The 23638-nt window shown below is 40.0% G+C and overlaps 1 protein-coding gene across 5 annotated transcripts in view; it reads left to right on the plus strand.

Moving 5' to 3' along the window:
- LOC124050405 (A-kinase anchor protein 7-like) overlaps window positions 1-23638 on the plus strand; it is a 37262-nt gene that overhangs the window by 2608 nt on the left and 11016 nt on the right. For 2 of the 5 annotated variants that reach the window (XM_046372897.1, XM_046372899.1), the window contains exons 5-10: window positions 597-733; window positions 922-936; window positions 2163-2323; window positions 5178-5290; window positions 6118-6164; window positions 6657-6757. In XM_046372897.1, coding sequence (XP_046228853.1) covers window positions 597-733; window positions 922-936; window positions 2163-2323; window positions 5178-5290; window positions 6118-6164; window positions 6657-6757 — 574 coding nt within the window. Of the gene's footprint in view, window positions 1-596; window positions 734-921; window positions 937-2162; window positions 2324-5177; window positions 5291-6117; window positions 6165-6656; window positions 6758-6987; window positions 7320-23638 lie in introns of those variants that run through there. The other 3 variants (XM_046372900.1, XM_046372901.1, XM_046372898.1) reach the window with 3 other exon arrangements.

Raw genomic sequence — 23638 nt, forward strand, 5'->3', positions numbered from 1 at the left:
GTAATTTCTGTTGTTTTTTTTCATGTTTCACTCGTCAAGTGCGAAGTGTAAATCATTGTTGTAGCTGCCACTGCTTTCTTTTTTGTTTGATGCAGAAAAAATTTAACACTGTTGTCTCCTGTTGGGTTAAAAACTGTAGAGGAGATAAGAGATCCTGTTTCAGAAACCTTGTGAATTTTTCTTTTGTGAAGAAGACAATGTTGTTTGACACTTTGTCACGGTCAGTATAGATCAGTCTATACTGGGGGAAAAAAAAATCATCTACAAAAAACAAAACATTCAAGATTCAATATCCTAACAGATGATGACACTTAAATCGAAATGCTTATTGACCAAAGAGCTCCTCTGATTGAACATTGATTTTCTTCAGGGTCGCCTATTGATGACTCCTCATCTGTGATGCATTAACTGCACAAGAGGCCCCAGTCTCTCCTGCGTTCATTATTCTCACCTCCTTTCCATAGCAAGCCAGTTCTTGGAAAGAGAGGAGTGATCGTGAAAGACATGAGAGAACTAGCAGTCACTGTACGTGACAACATCTGCTGTCTCCTAACTGATAGTTGCTCATGATTGAAAATCAGTTTGTCCAATGACAGATCAGTTCAGCTGTGATTGAGGTCCAAGAGGCGGTGCTTCAACAGGAGCCGCGGTTGGCCAAAGCCATGATCCCTGTCCCCACTCTCCACATCACGCTTTTAGTCACTCATCTTGCCAATCAGGATCAAGTAGACCTGTGAGTCTCACCACATCGACACAAACATGCAGTGTAAATTGAAACCCCTCCTCCGTGTGAGTTCCTATCTTTCCTATGAACATTATAACCCAGAATATTCACAGCATCATCCGAGTAAGTGTAATCGAGATGTGATTCTGAGATTCCTGAATTATGGATAACATTTGTTATTTCTGTTTGTTCCTCAGATTGCAGACATTAAAGTGAGATAGTTTCACTCACACACACACACTTAAAAATAGGCATTTGTCAAAACTGTCTCAAGACAGAGAATGAAACATTTTGTCCTGCATGTAGTTCTTACTTATTTTGATTTTGTGTTGCTGTCATTTATAACTTGGGTTGGTGGATGTGTGAGTAATCTGTCATAGCGAAGATAGACACTCTCTCCCTCTTTTTCTGGCAGCTGTCAGTACAGACATAATTCTCTTGTCTTTTTGCCTCACAGCCTATGCAAAGTCCTCGTTTAGGTAGTTATTTGTACTTTTGAAGGGTTTGGCCCTCCGCTGCACTGCTTCCCTGTCCTTTCTCCTAAGAAGTTTGGTCACAATGGGTCTGGGTCTGTGATTTAGGATAGATTTAAATCCCTCTTTTGCCCTGGTTTCTTCATTTTCCTTAATACTCTCCCAGGATATAACACACACTGCAGCTAAAATGCTAAACTTCAATCAAACAGAGTACCCCTCAAATTAGATTACTTCCACATTCATATCCTCTCATGCTATCCCGTTCAGTCTCTGTGATCCTGGTCCTTATCACAACATCAAATGGATCAGATCAGCCAAATCTTTCCTGTGTTTGGTGCCATAATCAAGGTACAGATTAAAGTTCCTCCTTGTAGACAGGGATGCAGTGTACTGCAGTGACTAATTACACAGAACATCACATCCTTCTGTCTTATCTCTTTCTCTCTTCACTTCCAGGAAGACTGTTTGATAGGTCTATATCTATTAGGCTTATTTTCCAATAATGAACCGTGAAAACAGTGCTGAACGACAGTGAGGCTTGAATGTGGTCTGATCCTCTCAGTCCAATAAATAGTCTGGATAAAATCTCTTGTTCTGACATAGGTTTCTTCCCATTCCGTTGTTTTTCATTTACCAGTTTATCGTAGGTAGTTAATGTCCTTGTGAAAAGCATATCCCACCATTAAATATGTGGTTCATAAAAGTAAATTTCAGACTCTGAAGTTATTGTTATCTCCAGTAGCATGGGCTTTCTCATGTCACAACGCAGTGCAGCGGTGGAACATGCCAGCCGTGTTATGATGATACTGATGCTTAATCTACATCGAGCTGAAGATTGTGTCATTACTAATCACTAGATTATGCAATATGAGAGAGGGACGGAGAGGATTAAGTTATGAATTGGTGGTGTGTGTTGTGTTGTGTGTGTTTTGTGCATATTCATGTGTTTATTTCCTTTTTAGGGCGGCAACTGTGTTGGCTCAGGTCGAGCCATCATTGACTGAGCTGCTAGGTGGGCGGGATCTGGTGTTGCCCTTCTCAGGGATCGGTCATTTCAGGAAGGAGGTGGTGTTTGTTGGGCTGGCCCCCGGACAGCACAGACACTCACTGGACAGTCTGGCAGGTCAGTGTTGAACGATAAGCTTTTCAGTCTTATTTTATCTCTCTTTCTTCTTGTGTCTTCCTTTAGCACTTCCATCTGTCTTTCACTGTATTTATAGAAATCCTTTTATGTTCATCTTATAGTTTTCTGACTGCTTCTTGTACTGTATTTCACAAGGAGATGCATTTCATCAGAAGATGTTAATGTAATACATTACCTTCAGTTTTGTGTCCCTGCTGAGGGATGTCTGAACTTTGGGGTCAGCTGAGGAGACCTGCAGCTAGTTGAAGGATTTGTTGCCTTACTTAAGAACACTGTATTATGGATGCTTGCAGTCCTGGGGGCTTTGTGATGGAAGGTCACAGATTAGACAGCTTTAAGAGATGTAAGGGTACATTCTGGGGAGTTCTTACTGGTAAGCTGACCGAGCTAACTCTCGTACTCAGTCATAGGTGACCTAAGCCTGACTTTGCCCTGGAGTGAACTGGAGAATGGGTTAAACAAAATTCTAGAGGCAAATGGCAAGTAATATCAATACACTGTGTTTAGAAATGAGGTGAGGAATCCTATGAAAGCCCAGTGTATATGTTAAATTATGTAATTTGCAGTACATGCAGGGTGTAAAAATTCACTTAAGTAAAACTCGTAAGAACATGTGGTGTGCCCGTGGATTTAAACTCTAGTTCTGGGATAGTCAAGCACTTATACTGATTTTCTCATCAGTGTATCATGTTTCTTAAAACGGTTTAAGTGTATTCGGTCAAATGGTGTGACGTTTGTGTGACTTTTATTTTTTTTTTCCATTATTGTCTTTCTTGGTGTGTTGTTCATTACAACCCTTGTGTGTACCTGGATTTATGCATTTGACATATGTCTTCATTTGTGCTTTTTCATCTTGGCATGTGTGGGGTTGTGTGCGGAAGCACTTCCGTGTGTTGCCCCTTTGGCAACAACGTTAAGCCAACATTTCTAAGAGGATTCCCGCTCAATTTCTCTTGCAACACCAGCACACACACAAACACATACACATGCACGAAGTAAATGAGCTTTCATATGCTCAATATGGCCCATTTCCATTCTAAAAAAAGTGTGCTGTAATTTCTGAATGTAGACATGTAATTGTGCACATTTACACAACAGGAAACAAGGAGGTTTTGACTTGTTATTCACTTTGTATGTGATCCAAAACTATTAAATAGTCACAACACACAGTGTTAGGGCAGAATGTTTGGATTCTATTTTGGTGTGGATTTCCTAGCTTGGGTCTGTACAGTTAATACAAATGTATTAACTGTGCAGATCCAAGCAAATATTACATTTAGCATATTAGTGATGGCCAAGTTGAGACAAATCCCAAAAGCCATTTTGTCTCGGGCTTGATTTAAATGTAATAAATGAATCTTTTTAGAGCAACAGAGCCACAAAGGCCCAGGTTTTATTTTTATATTAAAAAGTGTTCCATTAGAATTAAATGTTTTTTTTTTTTTATCAGTAAGTACACAAGGACACAGTGATGAGCTTTTCATACCAAATGACCAGAGGAGGGTGTCCCAGAGAGTTTTGTCTCTTACATAAAGACATATAACATGCAGCAGTCTGGATTTACATGGCATCAAACTGTGGCTCTTAGCTGACATACGAACAGCCAGACATACCATGAGTGACCTAGTCAGACACTAGCAGCCCAAATCCTTCAGTGACTGAGTGACTGAGAATTTTAAGCAGTTTTATTCAATTCACTCAGTTAATCTTGACATGTCAAATATCTGGCCACAAATGGCCGAAACACACTTAACTCTCCTGTCTGATCTAAACCCTTGTATGACCTGTTAAACAGAGACTCCAGTTAGAGAGTCCCTGTTAACTCCATGACATCTTAAAACACACATGCATACAGAATATGCTTGCAATCAGCATTTAGGCAGTTGTAATGGACGTCAGCTCCATACGTCTGTATAAAGGAACCTGTTTTGTGAAACAATACCTCACAGTATTTAATGACCTCTTCCTACTTAATGACTGAAGGCTAGGATTACTAGTATTTCATGCATTGTTGTTAATCTGCCTTCTATTGATATAATTAAATGTTTTCAAATAAAGGACAGGCATGACTTTTGAGTTTAGCAAATGAAGTATCATTTGTGACTTAATTGGAGCACATTGTCAAAGTGCCAGTGTTGAAACGGTAAGATCTGCAGATGTGGGTGTTAAGGACTGTTTATTTTACTGATTGTTTTACTAGAGCTTTCATCAAAATGGTGCCTAGTAGTTCCATCTTTTTCCACTGAGTTTTATTAATGTCTGACATGAAAAATGAAACTGCAACAACAGAGGTTTACAAATAGAAAGTCCACTTTGCTTCTGTCAGTAAAGAAAAACAAAGATAAGGCAGGAAGTCAGCCTCTCCCGTCCTCTCGTCTGCACCCTCCACCACTGTTATTGATTATTTACTAACCTTTCTCTCCTTTTCTAAAAATACCTCTGTGCTTTCCCTCTAAACCTCATCGGTTGGTGTGTGTGTTTTTGACCGCGTGTGTCTGTCCTTGCTGGTTGTCTGTGTGTTCGTGTCCTTGTTCACGCATGTGTCTTTGTCTGCTTGGTCACACGATACTCGACTAAAAGCATTGTTTTCCATCTTTTAACATACCCTTTCGGCCATCTGTGTGCTCTGTTTGTGACCTCCTTTCGGGCTTCTACAAAAGTCCATGAGGAGATTTGAGGTGGCAAACTGGAAATCCAGATGGTTGTACAGCATATTCATGATTTTGTGGGTTTGAATCCTTCTTATGGCCTCTGTCACCTCACTTCTTTCTGTATTATATCACATAAATGGTTGCTTATATACCTTACTTATATATGTTTTTAAAACATTCAGAGTTGTTGCGCAGCCGTTTCGAGGAGCAGGGTCTTCTGCAAGGAGACAGCCGTGGGTTTGAACCACACCTCACCATTATGAAGCTGTCCAGAGCGTCAAAGCTACGATCTCAGGTATGCACACATGTGACTGATCCATGTTAGGTAAATGCCATTTGGTGATTAAGTCTCCATACCAATTAAATATTACATTCAACAACTGAGTCACATTATAAATAAAAGTTAGAAAAGAAAAAAAAAGTTGCACTGGTTTTGGTACTGTATTTTAATAGATACTGTTGGCATAGTTTGCATTGCGTTATTAACTCTAGTTATGCTTTCATTTGATTTCCCAGTCTGTTAATTTTTTTTGCCAAACAGCTGCAGTGTTACTCCTCTGTCGCCAGCCATCTTTCTTTCATTCCATTCACATTCCTCTCAGCGGCTCTAAAATGTCCCATCCAATAGTTAGTTGCCAAATTATTGCTCCAGACTTGCAATGGAAGTAACACAGCTTCTGTGATATTTTAAAAGAAAATAGAATTAAAATAATATTATGGTTTATGAACCTTTTAGGTTAGGATGGATCAGGGGTGGAGCAGCTTTAAGAGAAAGGTATATGACAAATTGGGGAGAAAACAATGGAGTGGTTGAGGGAATGAATATGAAATGTAGAAAGGGGATGAAGGTGTCAAAGGACAGAAAGATAAGCAGCAGGAGGGGAGAGACAGAGGAAGGACAGCATCTGTCTCTTTATCCCTGACACCTGATGACATTTTATCCTGCCTGGCGTCTGCCGGGCGGCATTCTTGTCTTCCCCCAGTGTGTGCGTGTATATATTTCTGTGTGTGTGTGTGTGTGTGTGTGTGTGTGTGTGTGTGTGTGTGTGAAGAATGAATGTGCATGTTCCTAAAAGTGCAATAAATATGATATAAACAGTATATTCCCTTTGCTGCTCACAGGGTATAAAGCGTGTGGACCCATCTCTCTACTCCAGCTACACTAACAAGTAGGTGCTTGGTTATTTTGTAATATAACAAGCAAAGAATTTAGGCAACCAAGTATTTTTGAGGAACTGTACTCTATGATAAGTACAGTGGGACACTGTGTAATGCTTTCTGTCTTTACTGTCTGCTTGTTATATATGTAAACACGACATATTATTCGGTAGTAACAGGAAAGAAATACTGGACAAATCCAGCTGTAACGCTTGATGTCTTGATTGATTCACTAGTATTTTAAAATTGTTCAAGACCCTCGATCAGTAGATCAGTTTTATAGGGGCAGCATCATATTGCATCGTGTTATGTTTCCAGTTTTGTTGTTTTTTAGGATGACAATGGTCATTTTGAATCAGCACATTGAACTACAAAGCTTAATTTGATTGTCATTGTGATAGTTGCTGCCAAGTGATGATACTGACTGACATCTTCCTTTTACTGTCTGCTGGAGGCTGTGTTACAGTGTCTCACTGTCACTTTGTTCTTATTGCCACACTCAGGTTTTTTGGAGACCAGACAGTTGAGCGGTTGGATCTTTGTTCCATGTTGAAAAAGAAGCAACAAGATGGTTATTACCACACTGAGACTTCACTACAACTTGGTTAGTACATCCAGAGCCTCATTGTGTTTGCGTATTTGTGTAATACTGAGCCACCAGAGGGTGCTGTGTGCTCACAAACAGGACAATAATGTGCTCATAGCTGGATTTCTAAGCGTATTTCCATTTTCTTAAAAAATGCTGCACAAATCAAATCAATACAACCAAAAATTGATGAAGAGAATTTTAAACCTGCCAAGGCTTGTTATTGAGCGGTTTATTTTGACGTGTAGCCCCCTTTGAACTCCAGGTGGCACTGTTGACCACTGTGGGACGTGGGTTGAAGCCAGACAGGCAGTATTGATGTGCCCCTAAAGTCTGTCGAATGCTGGAGGCTTGTTAACAGCATGCCGGGAGCAAACAGAGAATTTTTATCCTGAATAGAAAACAGACTTTCAGGTGATGATTTTATGAATATCAGTTAACTCTTATAGTTGTATGACTGTGGATATTGGTGGCTGTGTGAATGGAAATCTTTTATCTTTTATGTTTTGCACTGTTTCAAATGAGGCATATCTAATTTTGTTGTAGTGATGTACAATGACAATAAAGCTTTTATTCATTCATAGCAGTTTTTGTATGTCTACAGCTTAAACAGTTTATCAGAATCAGTTTGTTGCAGTGTCTCATCCGGCTTTGCCAGAGCAACAGATGTGGGATGCAACAAGTTTATATCTTTGTTGTAAGCCAAGATCGATTGGCAGTTATGATGGCGAATGCAGTGTCTGTTTCCCTAATGGCAAGCATCTGGATGAGATGTAGAAATCATTGTTTGTAATTTAATTTAATCACTTAAACTGCTTTGTTGTGATTCAGACAGATGTGCAGGGTAAAGAATTGGGTAGAATTTATAAGGTAAAATGAATGCATGTACAGTAACAGAACATCTTAAAAACCCAGTGAATCTCAGCTGACTATAAAATAGCCTCTTCCCTCTGAAACATCAGTAACATCAGTGTAACATGGTGAATGTAGATTGTAGGGAAAAGTGGCAGCTTTTTTTGTAAAAAAAATAGAAATGTAATGACATAAAATTAATGATTGCCCACAGATTGCCCACCTAATTTCCCCTCGGGAATGAATAATGTCATCTATCTATCTATCTATCTATCTAAAAGCCAAGCTTGAGCATTCATGCTTTGAACTTCAAGCTTTACTTTCATCATTTTAGTGATTATATTCAAACCAGCCTTCTGATGATCCCCATCGTATGAGCTGACAGACAAACCAAAGAAGATTTTTATGCAGGCTCGATGTTAAATATTCTGTAATTGAACTACTATATAATATGTTAGATATGGACTGCGTGAAGGAAAAAAGAAACATGTTGAATGTGCCATTTTTAAATCTTATTTAGGTTAAAGCAGCATGTTTATGTGCATAGGGATCACAGATAACTGCAAATGCATGAATAAATTCTCACATTGTTATCATGTGGTTAGCAGGAGCGTTTGTATACCTTCAAGTACTCATGAGCACATGAAAACGTTCTCATATACAGTATGTTATGGATTGACAGGGACTCCACAAGTCCCACTATGTCAAGTAGCTACATTAATTGGTGTGTGTCTGTTCCGTGTGTGTGAGAAAGAGAGAGAGAGCGAGAGGGAGGCTGTCAGCATGAGTGGAACTAGGCTGTCACAATGTTTTGTGGATCACTGGGCTGTCTGTGAGAGACAAAGAGCGACACTGACTGTGTGGGAGTGAGAGACAGAGCAGGGGGATGTTTATCTCACACTCCTCATCATCAAAAAGCTTCTGTTTCTGTCAGTGTTTTTCACAAGTATGCATACACATTTAAAATGCATGAGAGGTACAACTGAGCTCTGCATCCAGCTCTCCGATGTTATTGTCTACTGTTCACAGTGCAGCGTCGTGGTGTTTAAATACTGAGTCCTAATGCTCTCTGTCTGTGAGTGAAGTGGTAGGAATTAAGTGCCTGTCTCCCTCATATAAGCTTATAAGATACTTAAGCTTTTAAATTCACATCTGTGCATTTTAAGAAGACGTAGTACAGTCATCCTCTTAACTTATTCATCAGAATCAGTTTTCTTCGCATGGTTTTCCTGTTACAATCTTTGTGCCCTGGTTTTTAGCTTTAAGCTCATGTTTGCAACCTTGGATATTGTTCTTTAACTGTCAAATCAGTTTGTGACTTTGACTCTTAAATACTTGTCCCCCTGTTACATTATGGTTCAACACGTCACAGATTTTTATCGGTATAATCACAAAGTAAAAGAAATTGAACTCACTGGACATCTCATCACCAGCAGACACGTTTGTTGTTTCCTGCATGTGGTCCCTCTCCACCCGCTTTCAGTCAGGTGAGCAATGATCACGGATTTAAAGCAAAGAAGAGACTGAAGAGAACCTTCTGCATATTAAATATGAGCTTATCCTGCAGTAACCACAGTGATTCCTGTTCCTGCAGAACTTGTATCATCTTGGTTTGAATATACTTTAATTTTAACAGCTCCTTAAGAGAGCAGTGACTCAGCACCAGGGTATCCACTGCAATAAGTAAAAGTAACTTTGTTAACTAGAAAATCACTCATTTAGTTGGAAGGAGGAAGGTAGGGAAACGCCTCAGTCATTCTAAAAAAGTAGTACTAGTATAAAAACCACAATGGAAACATGAGTTTGGTTTTGTGGCATTTCTGTCTCCATAGGAAAGGAATTACTCAGCCAGTTCTCAGCAGTATTACTGCTCAGTGCAGTCATTGATGCTGCAGGGACTAAAGAATTGACTTTTTATCCAACAGTTCAACTGAGATTGCTTGTATCATGAATAATTGAAATTAGGAGGCAGCTACACTGCATACTTTTAATTTTCAGTGTGCTGTCACCTGACTCACTAACACATGATTGAGTAAAAACATGCATTAGATATTGTATGGGTAACGTATGTGTGGTTGGAAGAATTAAGTTTCGTGTATCATCTAGATTATACCACAGAGTTTTATACTCAATCTTTATATGGCATCACCCTGTCAAACTGTGAATCACACCACAGAAAGTGATGTCTCCTGGTTAAATTATTTGTGCTGGGTTTATCTTCCTCTACAAACCTCTCCCTTACAGGGTACCACTGAGTTTCAGCGCATGTTTTCTGGTGCTGCACAGTGCTCGATTGTGTATATGTTAATCTTATAATCCACAGTACAACGTAATCCACAACACAGCCCGTGATACACAACCCAATATGGCGTGTTTGCGGAGGGCAAGGGAACAGTGAACTCTGCTGCTAACAATTAAAACCACAAGACATGTGATTACTGAATGTAAATATATTTGATTGCTGGACATCTGGCATCCAAAAAACACAGTGTGATTTCTTAAACCTGCAGTAATTGTTTTTGCAATAATGCGTATGAATATTGTTTCTTTTGCATGACTTGGGGCCACGTGAAACAAGTTGTGAACATGACACAGACAGGTCAGGATATTATCATTAACTTGTTTCTGGCCCCCCTGATGAAGGTAAGTTCAATATTCCCCCTCTTTTAGTTCCGTTTTTGTCTACTTGCTCCTGAGGGAAATGCAGTATGTGGCCCTTTAGTCTCTAAATGCTTCACTCTGTCATTTGGTCATGCAGGTCGTGCATTAGGATGACAACCTGTGTCACATGTTGTTTTCCTTCTTTCCTCTATGTGTTTTTGTCTTCCTCTTTGTTCTCTACACAATAAAGGAAATAGCATAAAATATTTGTTGCTCTCTCCACTTCTGTTTAGACAGATAGTTTAGAAACATTACCCAGAACAAAGACATACACTTAAGTCTCCTCATTCTTTTTCCACGCTGCCCTGTTGGAATATGATGTCAGTGTAATCAAAAGAATGGAGATAATTAAAAAAATGAGTGTTTGTGGGATAGATAAGATGCTTGGTCGGGGGAAGGGTGAGTAATGTTAAAATTCCTTTCAGTCCGTCTAAAAAGATGTTTGCAGCTAGTGGGTAGTTCAAAGGCTAAACAAAAAATAAGAAATGTTGAGAGAAGAACTGGCATGGCTTTACTTGTTTGTGTTCTTACATCCACAAGCAAATGGTCAGTGTGACATTTGCAGTAAGTCTGTAAAGTGGAGATAGTGCTCTTTCATTAGGCAGATCTAGCTCCTGTCATGGCCTTTTGGTATTTACAGTATAACGCACTTACCCACAGTGTTACATACAGAACCACAACTACACAGGCATAAATGTATGCATACAGAACCCCCCACGCACACACACCCACACCCACGCACACACACCAACCCAGTTTACACACATGGGCAGATGAAGGTGGCTTGTTTCTCCCTGACCTTTTGGTATTTTATTGAGATAAGGTCGCTCACTTCTGTACAGGCTGTGCTGCTTTGCTTTTTCCTGTAAAACGACTCTTTAGCAGTACTCATTTTTCAGTCGCCAGCCATGAGCTCCAGATGACGCAATTCGCTAATTTGCATGTAAGTGGGCTAATTTCTCTCTGGAGAAATATCGAATCAGGAAACTGCAGCATTTGAAACAACGCCAATATTTAGGAAGAGTATTTTGTGGTCATTTTGGCCTTAAATGTGAAAAACTGTTTTAAAAAAGTAGTGGTTTCCAATTCTTGTTGTTGAGGTGGTTGAATTTGGGTAGTTCAGAAAATATAACGTAGATCTACTTCTAATGATAATTCTAAAAATACTTGCTCCACCTCTTTACAGTCATAGTTTGAGTGTAGTTGATTTGCCAAAAAAGAGACAAAAAGCTCAGTGAACAAAGTCAAAGTATAAAAAATACATTTTACTGGTAGCATTTTTTTTTTTTACTTTTTCTATAGATCCACAGTCACATCCTCATTGTGAAATCTTTTGGCCATGAGTATTGTGCAGTGAAAATCTGATAGCGTGACAGCCCTAGCTAGAAGTATAAATATACACTCTTACTGCTTTAAGGCATCCCTCATGGAAGGATTGGCACACAACTTTAGGCTCTGTTTCAAATAATTAATCGTATTGAATAGACTGTGAAACTGCTCACTCGTCCTTTCCCTCCTGCTTCCTCTCTGTGTTCTCTCTAATGCAACAGGGTGAATTCCTCATTCACGAGGGAGAGCATCCGAATAAGACCTTCATTGTAGTAGTGCATATATCTGTCTCACAGCACAGAAACATGGCATTTTAACATGTTGTGCCTTAGGTAATTTCACTGCAGAGCATAAGAACACAGCCAAAGAAAATGCTCTTTGAGGGGAAGAAATATTATAAAGTCTTTATTTCTAATATACTGTATATGTTGTTGTTATTCCTCACCTTATTTTAGAGTTACTAGCACTACCATTCTGCTCACCTTGCTTTTCCCCTCCCATCACTTTGACTTACTACTTACTGCCGCCACATTTGTAAATGTAGAAGTGAGGTTTGTACTGCCAAGTGAACGATGAAGTCAAACCCCGACACCTCCTTCCTGATCACCTGTGTACTTCATGCAGACCATGAAAAATGGCAAGCTGTGATTGATCAGGGTTCGACTTGTAATCGTCCGTGTCTTTTGGCCAAGTGACAGCAGGAATTGCTGAATCTCATGCGGTAACAATCTTGAAAGACATAAACATCCTGTGGAGTTATCGTGGAATTTATTGAGAAAACTGAGAAACTGAAGCCACAGTGACGGAGCAGATAGGGGATGGAAGGAGATTGGAGATTGAAGAGAGCGGAGCAAGAAATGAGTGATTGAATGAGAAAAATAAGTGAGTTTGGCCAAAGCAAGGAGAGACAGAGGAGAGGAAAATAGGCTTGCACAGGCAGTAGAATTAGACCAATAGCGAGGATGGGAAGAGCAGATATGATGGCCAGACAGACAATTGACAGCCTGAGCAAAGGTGACATTAAACAGATGAGCAATTTCAAGTTTGATATTGAGGGGAGGACCAAGGAGACCAGCGTGGGTCAAGCAACAGACTGAGTCAAACGGTGCCATAGAAAGACAGGGAGAGGAGTAATAGTAGAGTATGACGACAGACTGAGAAAGGTTGGATAAAGGTTTAGAAAGGGAGATTTGTCCCTCTGGTTTTATGTGTCTGATGTGATGAGAATCGACGAAACCGACAAAAGTATTTTCTCCATCTGTTTCTCTGGATGGCTGCCTCTAAACATTTTATTCTAGAATTTTGAAGATCTATTGAGATGAGGAAGTTGTTTTGCTGCAGCATATGAAAACTATCTTGTGAAGATAGACTCAGGAAACTTGTTCTGGAAATATTTTCTTAAGTCTTTAAGTCTTCATGTTTTTTTCATTTCAGAATTTATGAAACTGAAAAAAGTGGCCCTGAAATTCTAATTGGTTACTCTTTTCTGACTGCCACAAGGATAGGAACATTTCTATGAGCAAATTCATTTAAAAAAGGCTATATAAATAATGCAAAACAACATCAACATGTTGTAAAAATACAAACCCACAGCACTAAACGTAACAGGAAAAATCCCACATCCGTAAACTGTAACCAGCAGACCTGACTGGATGAGCAAACACAAATGCCACAGAGCATTTGCACTCAAGTCGAAGGCTAGCTGAATGGTCCGTGTGCGGGCTGGAGTGTGAGTGAATGCTGATGGAGCATGAAAAACTGGCTTTACATCAGGTTAGCCAAATGGATTCAGCGCAATAAACCAGCGAACAACAACTAACAAAGTCCTCTTGTTGTTTTCTCACTTTAATTTAGAGAAGCAAACAGGATTTTAAATGATACTTTTCCACCCAGCTTGTTCTAGTTGTCTGGGTAATTTAATAGCAATTGCTCCACAAAATATCAACAATGGAACCCCCACATTGCCTGCTTGTTTGAGCTCGGTTGATTTTGCGTTTAAAATCCGGCCTGAATTGTATGATGCACAAAAAAAAAAACTTTTTCTTTGTCAATATAATGTCCTATGATTTGAATCATGCTGCTCAGAGCTGAACGTTTAAACCAAGAAATGAAGGAACAACAGGGGAGAAAGTGTACATGCAGTACTGTGTGCTCGCACCTGTTTAATTGTTGTTACCATGTCTGGAAACGGTTCTAGTTGAGAAGCTAAAATGACAGGCATGTCACACAGAGGCTTAACATAATACACTACAGACAAACAGGTGCTTGTTTTTGTGCTTTCACATCGTGTGCACCTTCCTTGTTTGTCTTTGGTGTATGAGCATGTCTATAGTTAATTATTAGTATCATAGTAATAAACTGTAAGACACATCAGCAGAGCAGAGTGAAGTCCCTGTTATCTGCAGCACGCAGTCGTCTTTTTCTCTTTGTGTGCTCAAACTGTCTTGTGACTAAGTCGTGAGGCAGCGTGAGTCGCACTTCAGCCAAACAAAGTGAACGCTGTTGTCTTTCTTTCGTCCTCTCTCTGTCTCTCTGCATTGTAAAGCCTTAATGAAAGTGTGCTGGACGTGGCTCTCACACCAACGTGCGCATTACAGCATCTAGCATACATTTCCATTGTGTTGCCACCATGTGCTCAAGATGTTGTATAGCTGGACTTACAGCAAAGCACTTGCTGTTTATAAAAGCGCTAGCTGGTTCTGAGCGACGGGTCTGGGTAATGGCAATAATCTGATTTGTGCTTACCTTTTTAAAAAGCACAAATCAGTTAAGTTATATCTGTGTCTATGCAGGGTTAATGTGTGCACACATATGAGAAAACTGTAACTGACGCTCAACAGCATTTTAGCCTCATCAATGACAACACTTAAGCCCTACAAATAGCAGTCATCACAGCTGCGTGTGTGTGTTTGTAAAGTGGCAGCTGTGAGTTGAATGCTGCTGTTGGAGCCAGGGCTCCACTGTCTACACACACAGCTGAGCTCAGTACATCATGCAGTACAATGTATGCACTGTGCTTGTGTGTGTGTGTGTGTGTGTGTGTTTATTTGCATTAACATCTCCATTGCTCTTCACACTCACATCTCCTCACCCCTCATTTATAAACCTCCATTAGCCCTGACGAGTAGGGCCTCCTCTTCAGGATGGTGCACATGTAGCAGTAACAACAACAAAAACAGCATTCCTGGAACTGGTGGAGGTGCATCTGTTTTTACTGAAGGGCTCATCAGCAGAACTACTGAAGGGTGGCTGCTGCCGAGACCCCAACCTCATCATTTCACATAAGACTTGCATATTGCAACAACACTAGTATCTTGGAAATAGGATGTAGACCAGTCCTGGTTTTGTGTTGTCATCTGCAGCTACAGTTTGCTGAGGGTATAGGTTGGCATGGAGAACTGGTCAGTATCCTTCAGTTACAGATGTACAGTTTCTTTAGAAGCCCAAGGTTTTGAGTTAGAAATGTATTTTTTTTTTTTTTAAATACAGCATACCTTCACTCTTACTCAAGGATATGTCTGAAGAACAAATACACTCCTTTCATAAAGTTACACTTTTCTCACTTTTTTTTTTTTTTTTATGAAAACTTCAAAGAGCTTGATGGTCTGTTTTGACTGCTAGTTAGCCATCATCATAACTCTGTTTCGCCAAGCGAATAGTGGACGAAGCAAAACATTTTCCCCTCTTTCCTCTGTCACAATAGAGCTTTCAATCAGCGCTAACTACACGCTGTCAGACTGAACTGAGCTCTGAGTGCGAGGGCTCGTTTGAGGCCATTGCATCAGAGTGCAGCGCTGAGAAAGAGAGCAGGAAAGTCTGCCTTTTTATGGCACCAGTGAATATATTATATCTAAAATTCTCAGCTACTCCCCTTATGCAAATATTTAGGCGTGAGCAGGATTAAGCATTGATTGAGGTACGGTGGTACAACCCCATTTCCAAAAATGTTGCAATGCTGGTTAAAATATGAATAAAACAGGATGTAACTGCTAATCCTTGTTGACATTTACTCAATTTAAAACATAAAATAGACGTCATGTGGGCATATGTCAGACATCATATAGGCTAACACCATATCTAATTCATAGATTAAAGCTTGTCAGTTTAATCAGCCAACCAATAAATCAGGTGGGCTAATAAAGGTTATTACTACATGGGTTTATACTTAAAACCATCGTCAGTAAACACAGTTTGTTTGCAAAGAATTGCATTCTGTTTACTTTTCACACCGCGTCCCAGCTTTTATGGAATTCGGGATTGTATGGGACTCAGGAGAAAAACTGATCAGGAATAATCAGTTGAGGACAAAAAACACTGAATTCTATATTTGCCAGATTTTACTCTGAGCCTTGAAAATCTCTTATTTTGTGTAAATATCTTTATGTATTTATGTAGAATTATAGATGCAGTCAACGGTTATATACAAATAGAAAAATAGAATTTATATCTATATTTATATATATCTATTTTCAGACTGTTACTGCAAAAACTACTGTGGTTAGTGCTCAACACTGCCCAAACTGGCCCGACACCATCAGGTCAGGCTCAGTTAGGTTAAGGATACCACACTGTAGAATTATGCATTACTTTTGCAGCATTTCTTTGAATGACACGAAAGGAAGCACACAAGATGATATGAAATGTGTTGAATTTAAATGTGAAACTGCTCACAATGTCCTCGTGCTTCTCCAGCATCTTAACCCCACATCAATCTGTCACTTACACTATAATCCATAGTTAACTCAAAAATAATCTGTATTTAACAGTGAATTTGAATAGATGTTTTTCTCTTTTTTGGGAGGGGGTATGTGGCTGAAACAAAAATACCATTACAGATCTCATAAATAATACAGATACATGCAGTAGCAGGCAGCAGCTGCTGGCTATTCAACTACCATTATTCAAGCCATGATGATGGGGTGGGGGGGTGGAGCCTAGAGCCCCCCTCCACACACACACACACACACACACACACACACACACACACACACATGCACATACACATACACAGAATAGTGTCTGCTGTCTCCTTACATATACCGCTCCCCTTTCCTCTTCCACACACTTGCCACACAAGCAAACATGCTCACTCTGTATCTTTCTTGAACACATTGCAAGCACAACATACCCTTCCTCCTCTGCCCCCCTTCAGCCACACACACACACACACACACATACACACACTATCTATTTTATACATATTCCTCCTATGTATAATTACGTTTTTTTTGTAAAAAAAAAGGTAATTATTTTTATTTTTTTTTATTTTTTGTCTCCTACATTCACTGCTCTTTCATTCCCTCTCTCTCTCTCTCTCTCTCTCTCTCTCTCACTCTCTCGCTCTCTCTCTCTCTCTCTCCGATACGCACACCCCTCCTCCCTGTGTCAGTGCAAAGTAGAGCGAGAGCAAGGAGCCACTCGTTCATTTTTTTTTGCATCGTCTGCTGACTTGCTCGGTCTTCTGCGGGCTGCACGGAGGGAAAGGGAGGGTTTTTTTTGTTGTTGCCTCCATCCTCCCCCGGGTCCGTTTGTCCTTCGAGGGTGGAGGGGGGGTGGCAGAAAGAGAGATACAGAGTGAGAGAAGAGACAGGGAGATAAAGAGTGGAAGAGACAAGGGAGGGAGAAGAAGGACTCACGTTTCATCTGCCTTAGAAGGGGAAGAGGAAAAAGAGGGGTAACATCGGGGAGAGGTGAACAGGAGGAGAGGAAAGGAGGCGCCATGGGTCAACTGTGCTGCTTCCCGTTCTCCCAAGCAGAGGAGAAAATCAGTAAGTGTCTGCTGTTCCTGTTTTCATGCGTGGGTGTGTTTTGTTGGAGAAACCAATTGAATTTATATACTTAGTGATGCTGTGTGTACTGGGGGGACTGTAGTGGATGAATGTACTGTACATTGCGTGCATCGCTTTGTGTCAGCTGTCTGCATCTGTGATCGTCTGTGACCTACAGATGGGCAAGGATTGAGAGTGTGACCATGCAGTTGGTTTTGTGTGGAGACTAGTGTTGTATATCTGCACGTTTGTACTGTAACGTCATGTTCCAGCTGTGTAATTAATATCTCAGTGTATGGGGGTGAGCCTCTGCAACAAGATGAAATAGTTGCCTCCTTGTCAGTTACTGATGAGTCTCCTTACAGTCCTCCTACTTCAGATATTGTTATTGTTCTTGTACTTTGTACTGACTACATCTAACTGATACCTCCAGACATTAAAAAACTTAAAGTGGCTCTTTGGAGTTTTCTTAAAAACAACTAAAAGTCTTATTCATGTTCAGTATTTCTCACTAAAACACATCAGAATCTAACAAACAATGCTGAATGCATTTCATTCCTCTCCATTTGCAAAGACATTTAAAAAAAATATTTTTGAGCAGGATGCTAGTTTGCTGTTGTCGTCTTGTCTGATTTGGTTGATGCTCTTTTGTGCATGTGGCAACTGTCACTGTGCAGAGTAGCGTGAATCTGGTGGTAGGTTATGAAGTGTTCGTACATGCACATCCTTGTGTGCACAATACAAACAACACTTATTAAAATCATTACTCCATAGTGCTGCTAGTGTTCAGGAACTTCACAGAGTACCCTTTAAATAGTACATTAACAATCTGAGGTATAAACAGTGCAGAAGTAAACAAGTTGCCAAGTAACTTTTTTGTTTTTATTTTCATGGATGTTGATGCAGGGTATCGGCTGTCTCATGAACAGTATGATAAGGTGGTAGTTTCTATATTGGTAGTCATCGCTAGCCTGACTAGTTAGAAACATCCATTCTATTTATCTATCTGTCCAGGATTTATAAACATGCAAATGTTGTGCTTTTCAAAAGTTTAACTACTGAATGAACTGAATGAACTTTTCAGTGACATAAAATGTCATTTCATTCTCAGTGTTCTCTGGACATAAATCATCCTGCACAGTGAAGCTCACACACATCCAAGGGAAGTAGCAAAAATCAAAACACATTTTTGAGTTTTAACGATTTATGGGTTATCTTTCTCTTTTCCTTTTGTGCATGGTCATGTGGAAAAGATTAGCCAGATATCTCCACATCTCTAACCAGAACTTTTTTCTGGATGAATGTTGTTTGATGTTATCTAATGCTTTTGTTACACAACGTCAGTGGCCAGTTAAAGGAAGATTAAAATGGATAAATAAATGAGCCAAATAAAGAGCATAAACAAATGTTCCACAGGATTATGGTGATAGTGGAATCTGGCTGCTCTGCTTCAGCACAGAAATGAGCTCTTGAGGATAATTACTGATGCAGCTTGTGGTTTGATTACAGCTTTAAGCAGCAATTTCTCTCTCATTGTTCTGCAGAAGATGTGTTGAGGGTTAATTTAGGTTTTGGGCGAATGTGCCATTCGGTCTTGGTGCTAGTACATGTTGATTGAATAGAACTAGTATCCCCACGCTGTTATTACTTATTACTGCTCTAATATCGTGAAAAAAGACCCACAGTCTCTTAAAAGAAAGTGATTCATTGTCCTCACATGCATTAAGTGTAAGTTAGCACAATTTAAAAATCTTCATCACTGGTTTCTTGTCCGACTAACAGAGTATCAGACTGACATGCTGTTTGCTGCTGTTATTTAAGCATGAGGTATGGATAAGTTATGGTGAGAAGAGCTGAAAAACCAGTGTGAGTTTTTCTGATCAATTAAAATTGATCAAAATTTAGATACTTAAACCAACAGAAAACCTGTCCCCTGTCCCATGCAATATTTATTTAAATTAAACATACAGTATGGTACAGTAAAGAACATGTGTAGTGCATTTCTTTTTTATGTTAATTAAAGGTAGAAAAGTATGATATCTTACAATCATTGCAACTGCTAATCTAAAAATGCTGGATTAATGTTTAAACAAGGGAAACAAGGTAATAAAATGATCCATTGATTTGTGGTATGTACAGCATGTGTATGTGTGTGTAATATCTTTATTGTGCTGTCATAAATGCAGACTTTGACACTGGCTGAAATAAAGGGTGTGTGTGTGTGTGTGTGTGGGCGCATATTTGCTCTTATGTAGCACTGTACTGGTAAAGGCAGAAATATAAAACTGGGCTGCCACATGACTGTGTGCACTCTCTTCTTGCTCCTCTCTGTTTCACCTCTTCCTCCCCTCCTGTGTTTCCCCCCATGTGTCCCTCTCTGTCTCTCTGTCTTTCTCTCTCTCTCTCTCTCTCTCTACCCCTGCTTGCAGCTGCATTGCTATAAACAGTTGAGCCACTGTGCCCTACTTCCTGATAGGAGAGAGAGGGTGGGATGGGGTGGGGTGGAGGGAATGAGGACTAATGAGGGGAAAAGGAGGGAGTGGGCTTAAAGAGAAATGGTGATATTGAGACAAAGGGAGGAGGCAAGGCGAGGAGAGGGAGGCGGACAAACGGGGAGTGTGTGTGTGTGTGTGTGTGTGTGTGTGTGTGTGTGTAGGTCAGATGCTACCCCTGTGATGTGATGACAGTCACCCTTGTGAGCACAGCAAGACACGTGAATACGTGTGTGTGTGCACGCACGTGTGCGTGCAGTGTGTCTGTGTGTGAAATCAGCCATGACCAATATGACAAGGTGTCACACAGTGGTGTTTGCAGTCACTGCAGGTGAAAAACATAATCTCTCACACAAGCATGTACTTGATATGCACACACTCCCGACACGAATGCCAAAAGAAACGTGTTTAACTGGTGTTTTAAGTAATATAGGCAGTCATTAAGAAAAGCTGTGTGAGAGATATTCTTTTATTGCGAAAATATTACACTATGTGAATATTAGAGCTGTATGCAAGAATGAATTATGCAAAATTTCACCTATGACTCATGAAAACTGAGTTATGGCTATTTACATTTATCACAGTGTTGTGGCACCACATATGGGCAAAATGCCTTGAAATTTTTCAGGATACCACTGAGCTGATATGTGCATGCGTCACTTAAATTTGGTTAACATTACAACAAGAGTTGCTAAGTCAAAGCAAAAAGGACAGTAATAGAACAGTACAGAATATCAATTACTAAAAATGTTATTTTTTTCTATCCAAATATATGAGAGGCTAGTGGATGATTAGATGGCAGTTGTGGGTCTGGTGTTTGGAAAGGTGTTGGAATATGCCAGTAGGTTATGGTCAGGTAGTAGTAGTAGCTGCTGATTGATGTTCTGTTGTTTGGCCCGTTGTTTATTGGAATTTATTAGAACTGTTGTGTTATTTAGAAAAACACAAAGCTCTTCATGACACCCTGACACCCCCCTACCCCACACGACCTGCTTTTAAATTGAATCATTTTCTACCTAATTTAATAGAAATGTGTTGAGCACTTTCTTTTGTTTCCTGCCAACTATCAGGCCGATAGTTAATACAGCATAATAACTCAGCTCCATGTTCTGCTGTAGCAGTCCGGTCACTAGACTGTGCTCTAATGAGCGGTTGTGTTTTCATTCCTTTACTGCTGCTCTTTGAGAGGTCTTGACTGTTTATGCCACCTCCTTTGTATTGTTAAACATTCTGCAAATTTTCCACATCACCAGGTTCACAATTGACCGAGCAGATTTCTGATGTTTTATTTTGAAGTACTTATTACTACTACTACTACTACATTTCCCTGCAAACATCAACCAGCACTACTCCTTTCATAGCAAAATGTACTTAACCCTTATTCTCACTCTTCTTTTTCTTATGATAGTCGCAGCTTGCTAGGAATACGACTGAGCGAAGAGCCTCTCTTGGTTGGTCATTGCATTGTTCGCCTGCCTTGACAGTGTAGCAACAGAACAGGAATGGCCTTGGTCTGACGGGAAGAATGTTTTCCTTTTAGCTGTTATTGTTTGTATAACTGTGGTATCGCAAAAGGGAAATTGTTAAAAAATAAATAAATTTGTGTTTGTTTTTTGTGAGAGGTTCACAGAGGGAGTGAGTGCTGCACAGAGAAAGGGAGTGCTGGTGAAGACAGCGGAGACCACATGTGAGGAAGGGAACAGAGGGGAGAAAGGGATGAGGAGGGAGCAGAGCAAGAAGAGATGCATGATGCACTGCTTAATTCATCCTTTTTTTCCCTCTTCCCTCTATGCCAAGTTTTCCTCCTTCATTCTGGTACCTGCTAATTCTTTGTTGTTCCTTTTCTGCATAGTCTCTTTATCCAAGAAATGTAAACACACTGAAATATTTTTACAAAATTCTTCAGAGTTCTACGTATGTCTCTGTAAGTGTCAGTCTGACAGCCGACTACAAAAAAACAGAAAAAAACAGACCTGGATACCGTAAGGCTGCTTTAGCAAGTCCCGAGTCAGGTCCTCACACAGAGGATGGAGGCACAGCTGGGTTTAAATTATGCCACACAAGCCCTGATGCTGAAGTTTTTGTTATGCAAAGACAAATCAAAACTACTCTGTGTTTGCTTTTTTTTTAAGTGCACTCAGTAAGTCTTCATTTCTGCAATGCTTTGCCTCCCTGCTCTCTGGTTGTGCCAGGGTCTGACTGGATCACAGCCTGTGTCACTGTTTGGTGGGCTGTTTCAGCTGGTGCACATAATAAAGCTGCAGCAGGTAGCATTTATGTATTTAAGTAATAATAACAAGCCAGTTTAGTGTCTGAGATGAGATGTGAACACTGGGGCGATGGGAAGAGGGCGAGGCATGTGATTAGTTGTGTTGCTTTGATTCTCTGAATTGATGAAGTAATGGACGCCCTGCAGAAACCACACAGTATCACATTTAGTCACAGTGTGGCTGTGCTGATAAAGTGAAGTCACGCTTTGTTATGCGTTTTTAAGTTAGCCAACAGACAAGGTTGTGATCCTTTCTGCTGTGACACCGGGCTAGAGGACCAAACGATGTCAAATCAGAGCATAGTGTGGGTTTCTTTCTTCCTTTTTTGTTTAGCATGTTGTCCTTTCACACTAGAAAGGCTTGACAGTTAATTTGATCACTGTCCAGCTGCACAGCTTTTAATGTCTGCGTCCACTTTCAGACCTCTAAGCCAAATGTTAAGAGATCACAGACCCCAGTTTTTTTTATGCCTTCACACTGGCCATAGCTGTGACCAGAGGCATTATGTTTGCAGATTGTCTGTCTGTACATCCCATACTTTGAACGTGATATCTCAGGAATGCCCACAGCTTAACTGCTCCATGAGAAGTGGAAGTGCCTTACAGCTGCATTATATCAAATGACCAAAAGGGCAACTTGGTTTCCAAAAGAAAGTCCAACTGTGTGAATGCTTATGAGGAAATGACCTTAATTCTCACCTGATTTGTAAACTCAGTAAACAGGTTTCTAATGAGTTTATGGTCTCAATTGCTAATTTCAAGTATTCTCCAATAGAGCATGATGTTCGTGTTCATGTTTGGGACAGACTCTCTTAGAAAATGACAAACTAAACTGACCGCTCACAATAGTGGTCAGTAATAGTTACTGTAGCGAATACTACTGGCTGGCAACTCAGAGGCCTAAAAAGAATATAAAGAGCCTGAAATGTTCATGCAGTACTGGTCCATCTATCCCCCACAAACGGCTTTCTGGCAGGATATTTTGCGCTGGTTGAAATGAACTGTAATTTTCATTACTGCCAAAACATTTTACTTCATTGTTTCTCTGTCATTATTATATGAGGGCATTTCATCAGGTAGCACATCACATCCTGATGTTATTTCACAAACAGTGAACACAAATCAGCCAGTCAGCCCCATCTTAAGTCTTCATCATCCTCATCATATCATTTTGAAGATGTGAGTGCAAGAATAGAGCTTTGATGGTTTTTTTTTAGTTCCTCAGCAGAGGAATTTATCAGCCATGAAATTGCCCATCAGTGCATTGGTGGAGTAGAACGGATTTGCACACGTCTGGGCACCAACACCCTGCATCTCATTGTTCTGGCACATGGAGAGAGTGTCAGAAATGTAATTATTTTCCACAGGTGTAGAATTCAAAAAATGCTTGTAAATAAGGCCACATTTTAGGAAACATAGAAAGAAGAGTGATTCCAGAGCTGCAGAAATTTATTCTTTGTACCTCCTACTGTAGTGGTGTTTTTTTTTTTCTTTTAATAATGTTATACACATTGAGAGTTCAGTACAG

The sequence above is a fragment of the Scatophagus argus genome, chromosome 19 (genome assembly GCF_020382885.2).
Source record: "Scatophagus argus isolate fScaArg1 chromosome 19, fScaArg1.pri, whole genome shotgun sequence".
Taxonomy (NCBI): domain Eukaryota; kingdom Metazoa; phylum Chordata; class Actinopteri; family Scatophagidae; genus Scatophagus; species Scatophagus argus.